The sequence below is a fragment of the Alosa pseudoharengus genome, unplaced genomic scaffold (assembly GCF_046254945.1).
Source record: "Alosa pseudoharengus isolate Yale_2024_CS ecotype anadromous, Long Island Sound unplaced genomic scaffold, YU_APseudo_1.1 YU_APseudo_1.1_scf_24, whole genome shotgun sequence".
Taxonomy (NCBI): Eukaryota; Metazoa; Chordata; class Actinopteri; order Clupeiformes; family Clupeidae; genus Alosa; species Alosa pseudoharengus.
Genome location: NW_027468689.1, coordinates 28,423,793 through 28,428,792, shown reverse-complemented (window position 1 = coordinate 28,428,792; position 5,000 = coordinate 28,423,793). Strand labels below are relative to the sequence as shown.

General features: G+C 45.8%; 1 protein-coding gene across 2 annotated transcripts in view; it reads right to left on the bottom strand.

The window, feature by feature from the left end:
• Nucleotides 1-5,000, bottom strand: part of adamts6 (ADAM metallopeptidase with thrombospondin type 1 motif, 6) — a 53,731-nt gene that overhangs the window by 13,938 nt on the left and 34,793 nt on the right. For both annotated transcript variants that reach the window (XM_076303671.1, XM_076303672.1), the window contains 4 exons: nucleotides 4,139-4,241; nucleotides 3,556-3,689; nucleotides 2,360-2,483; nucleotides 334-414 (listed from right to left, as the gene is read on the bottom strand). In XM_076303671.1, the coding sequence (XP_076159786.1) occupies nucleotides 334-414; nucleotides 2,360-2,483; nucleotides 3,556-3,689; nucleotides 4,139-4,241 (442 nt within the window). The remainder of the gene's footprint in view (nucleotides 1-333; nucleotides 415-2,359; nucleotides 2,484-3,555; nucleotides 3,690-4,138; nucleotides 4,242-5,000) is intronic.

Sequence of the window (5,000 nt, the reverse complement as noted above, 5' to 3'; positions counted from 1 at the left end):
GTTTGCAAATGTTTTCGTTCAATCTGTTTACCCCAGGAGAGGAAGAGGAGAGGAGGGGGAAAAGAAATGTAACGTCGCTTTTGTCAACACAAACCAGTGGGGTTTATATGAGAGGCAGCGGCTGTCAGAGTAATTCTGATTTACGCCTACGGGGGTGCCTAATGGGCAAGCTCTCCGCGAGACCAAACCACTTCACAATGTGTTTTATCTCTCCCACTGGCTTGACTCACTAGAAGGAATAACTAGGTGGTTTTTCAAGCCGGTCGGCTGGTTGGTGACGAATGTCCTGATTCAAATATCCAAATATCCCTGTATGTTAAGGGAAGGACTTACCAATGTAGTTTTTTGATATGGCCACCTCTCTGATTTCAATATGAACGGACCCCCTAGGTATCTGGACGACCTCCATGTAGCCTAGACGAATGAAAACAATGTGTTAGTGCAACTGCTATGCAATACTCATATCACACATAGCCACGCTCATGTTTTTGGACCAACAGAATAATAAATTCAAACATGATTCATAGTGGGCTGTAAAGATTACACATTTACCAGTCAGCTTTAATCACAGACAATAAAAAAGGCTGTGATTCTTGTCATATTTCTACGATAAGACCTTTCCACTTAATGCTTTGGAAGGTCGTCATCCTTTGTGTTGTGTCGAGTTTTATCACTAGTAACAGCTTAAACCTAAGAAAGGTAAATTTGTTTTGTCTTCCTAAAATATGTCAAACTGGAGTCACTGAGCAACAGGGACTCATAATACACGTGCTGTGAAACCAAAGGAAAGCCCTGTGTCTCCCCCCTCCCCTTTTCACAAGATTTACGGGCTATACCTTAAAAGGAGAAAAACTCGATCTCTCCCTCTCTATAGACACCTCTTGGACACAGATCCATTGCAGGCTCATTGCATGCTTTGTTTTTTCCCCCCTGATCAATTCCCTCACTGGATGATGCAATGAAAATTCATTAACTCATTAGGTTTCTGTTTATGTTTTGACAACTTGTTTCTCGACCCTAAATATAATCTTCACCGATGTGTGACAGAAATGAAACGAAGAAAAGGCTTTTTCCGTGAAAAACACAGCCCTTGGCAACGGAGCTGCTTTTGGCCGAGTGTCAAAGACACGTTGCCAAAAAATAAAAACTTTACTAGGTTTTCACCTTGCCTTCGCAGTGAGGATGTACCTCCTGAAAGGGGGACGGGAGGGAAAAAAACAGCAAAGAAAAGAAAAAATGTGTCGCTTTTGGCAGGGTTGTGAATGCTGAGGAATAGCGTCTCCAGAGAGCATCACTTTTCCTTGTGGCTGGCTGCACACACACACACACACACACACACACACACACACACACACACACACACACACACACACACACACACACAGTGCCAGTGGCCTATCAGCCCTCTGGAAAGACATTCTAATCAGGGAGCGGAGCAGACTGAGGCTGGCTAGGCACTCTATGAAGCAGAGCAGAGGGGAGACGGCCTGACCGGCTCCCTCCGCCTTGGAACAAGGTCTAGTCTGCTCCATAGGGTCCCTCCACGGAAAAGAGTGATCACAGACAAAACAACACAACTGTCTGTCCACAACAGCATGGCAGCTTCAAAACAAACAGATGCTGCTTCTTCAAGCCAACGTTAGAGATAAGACTAAATATTTTTACTTGTTTATAGTTTTCTAAGCCTATGTTTTGGTCTGGTCTCAGGGTCTAGAGCAACATCAGGATCCCAACTGCTCATATTAATGCTGTTTTGCAGGAAATTCCAAATTTAGTGACAAAAGTAGGAAAGTTAACACGCCTCCTACCTACCTCCTCCCCATCTCCTAATAGAAGTCCTGTGGCTTAGTTTTGCAAGGAGAATGATGCCATAAGGCTCTTCTAAGTCTAAATCGTCTAGATTTACTACTTACTCACTCTGATTTAGCTGCCTCTAAACCACATACTAAGAATAACCCCCCTCACCAAGATTCCAAGACAATGTGTGTATGTCTCTGCTGTTCACACTTGAGTATGCAGTTTTCATTGTGCTTCACACAAGACGGAATGTACTGCTAACAGAATTATGGGAAATACAATCAAACTAATTAGGGACTGTGAGGGGGCCGCTGTGGCGCAGCAGGCTACAGCGTCCATACCATGTACGGGTCCAAGTGCCCACGGGGACCAGGTTCTAATCCGACCTGCGGTCATTTCCCAAACCCACCCCATCTCTCTCTCCCACTCACTTCCTGTCGCTCTTCACTGTCCTATCAGAATAAGGGCAAAAAGCCCTATAAAAAAAAAAATAGGGACGGTGAAAACTAACTCAAAAGCCTGAGCACAAAGGGAAAGGATCCCATGCGGACCAGTCACTCACCGCCTCGTGGGAGGGAGCTGTTGAACAGGCCTTCTGTCATCTCGCAGGTGCTGCCGTCGCCGCCACACACACGACACCTGTCCTCTTTGGCGTCGGAGCCTAGGATGTTGTCACAACCCACGTGCTGCACACACACACACACACAGACGGTGGTCAAAAGAGGACATTCACAGTGTTTTCTGCATTACTTCAGATAAATGCTTTCTTTAGGGTCTGAAAATGGTCTGCAGCATTTCATTTTGTAAGTACGTGGTAGTGGTGAACCTGTGTAGAAATGTACTGTATGGTCTTTACTGACTAGAAATGTCTTCCTTGGACTCCTTTCACTGCAATGAATTTACATCTTAGCATACCACAGCATTTTAGACCATTCTATTCTTCTATTCCATTCTATGCTATGCTTTATGGGAACAGTCTGGTGAAAGCCCCTTTCCGACATCAGCGCCTGACCTCACAAATGCTCTTTTGGATGAATGCGCAACAATTTCAAAAGACACATTCCAAAATCATGTGGAACACCTTCCCAGAAGACTGGAAGCTGTTACAGCTATCCCATGCCTACGGATTTAGAATTGGATGTCATAAAAGTTCCTGTAGGCGTAATGGCAAGGTGTCCATATACTTTTGTCCATATAGTGTACCTTCAGCTGTCAGCTTAACTCACTTCCCTAACTTAACTAACTCGCTCACACATTAGCTATGGACACATGGTACTTACATCACATAGTTGTTCTCAGTTTGTCTGTGTAAACTATATCTGTCCCTAAACTGTAAATACATGCATACTTCTCTTTATCCTGCCAAACTTTCATAGTCCCACATAAACATGTATTTTGACCAGTGACCACTTCTAACCAGGCTACAGACACACAGTGACCTTAGGGCTTTGAGTCAATAAGGCTTTCTCGGGGATGCATTCAACTGCAAGTTCTTGTGGGTACGATACAAAACAAATCCATTCAGTCATACAGGAAGGCTTTTGGAAACTTGTGCATTTCCTTATCCTTGTTTGTGTAAAAAGTCCAATTAAGTGGAAATAACCTCCAGTGAAAAACTTTTGACTCCTGAAACACACTGCATATGTGTTTATTGTATGGTTTTATGTGTCCCACTTCATTTTAAATCTTTTTAAATCCAGTGGTGTTTTATTCTTTTATAGTAGGAGTGTGGAGGAGTGACTGGTGTGCGTCTGGTACCTTGCACTCGCCGTTGATGCAGATGTCCAGGGTGTCCGCCTGGCAGCGTGTGCCGTCGATGACGGCTGGCGAGCGCTCCGTGTAGAAGTTGTACCCTTCGGCCAGGCAGTTCAGCGCACAGGGCTTTACCCCACCTACAGGGAGAGGGCAGCTTTAGTTCATGCAAGAGACACTTGACTCATTTGCCCGTCATTCAAATCTGGGCCCCATGTTAAATGAGGCCTGGGAACTCTCCCACCCTCCCCGCAGTAGGTTAAGTAACCATGATTTTCACACCACTTGAGGCTAGGTTAAGCGACCCCAAAAGCCAGCCTCCCAGAAACGTTCAGCCATGTCCCACAGATGACTGCCGACCCAGTAAACACGCCACGCTCGGAATGCCCTCCTCTCTCAGGGCATCAAAGAGAGCGCTCACTCTGTTGATGTTGGCAGAGTACACACACACAAGCCCCGCGTATGTATACGGTCACTTGGTGTGGTGTGTTTAGCCCCGCGTATGTATACGGTCACTTAGTGTGCTGTGTTTTTCTCCCCTGCTGTGGGGCTGTGTGAGCAGAGAGAGGGTTCTCCGCGAGTGGCTCACCTCCAGTGTATGGCTTCCAGTTGTAGTACTTCCCACGGAAGGGCAAGCTGTCAAAGTCGGCACACTGCTTCTCACGGAAGTCTCTGGACCCTGCAGGACAGGCCTGTAACGACATGGCAAGTTGGTCAGAAACAACAATGTGAATCCAAACAGTCAGAAAGCAGCCAAACAGAGAGTCAATCTAAAACCTGAAGTCTATAAACACTGATGTAATCTGTTGTTGAATAGATAGTCAAACAAGATATGTGTAAACATCGCTATTTAACAATAATCTAAATAACACTAATTATTGGTATTTATATAACACTTGCTATTTACTTCACAAATGAGTATTTTGGGGGCAGCCGTGGCCCACTGGTTAGCACTCTGGACTTGTAACCGGAGGGTTGCCGGTTCGAGCCCCGACCAGTGGGCCGTGGCTGAAGTGCCCTTGAGCAAGGCACCTAACCCCTCACTACTCCCCGAGCGCCGCCATTGTAGCAGGCAGCTCACTGCGCTGGGATTAGTGTGTGCTTCACCTCACTGTGTGTTCACTGTGTGCTGTTTGTGTTTCACTAATTCACAGATTGGCTTAAAAGCAGAGACCAAATTTTCCTCACGGGATCAAAAAAGTATATATACTTATACTTATTTAATTAACTGTTGCTGAACAATGCCCACTCTGCTCAGGGGTTTGGTCATCCGTCTACCACAGTGATGACCGCGCATATTCCTTGGGTCAGCTCCTGAGTCAGCGCAGTCCGAAGCTGTGCTGTCACCGGGGTAATGCTGCGCTGATGCAACTATGTAGCGCTGGTCATGTGACATGATGGTGTGATGGGATGATGTGGGGACAATGGTGACGTACTTTATATGGTCAACT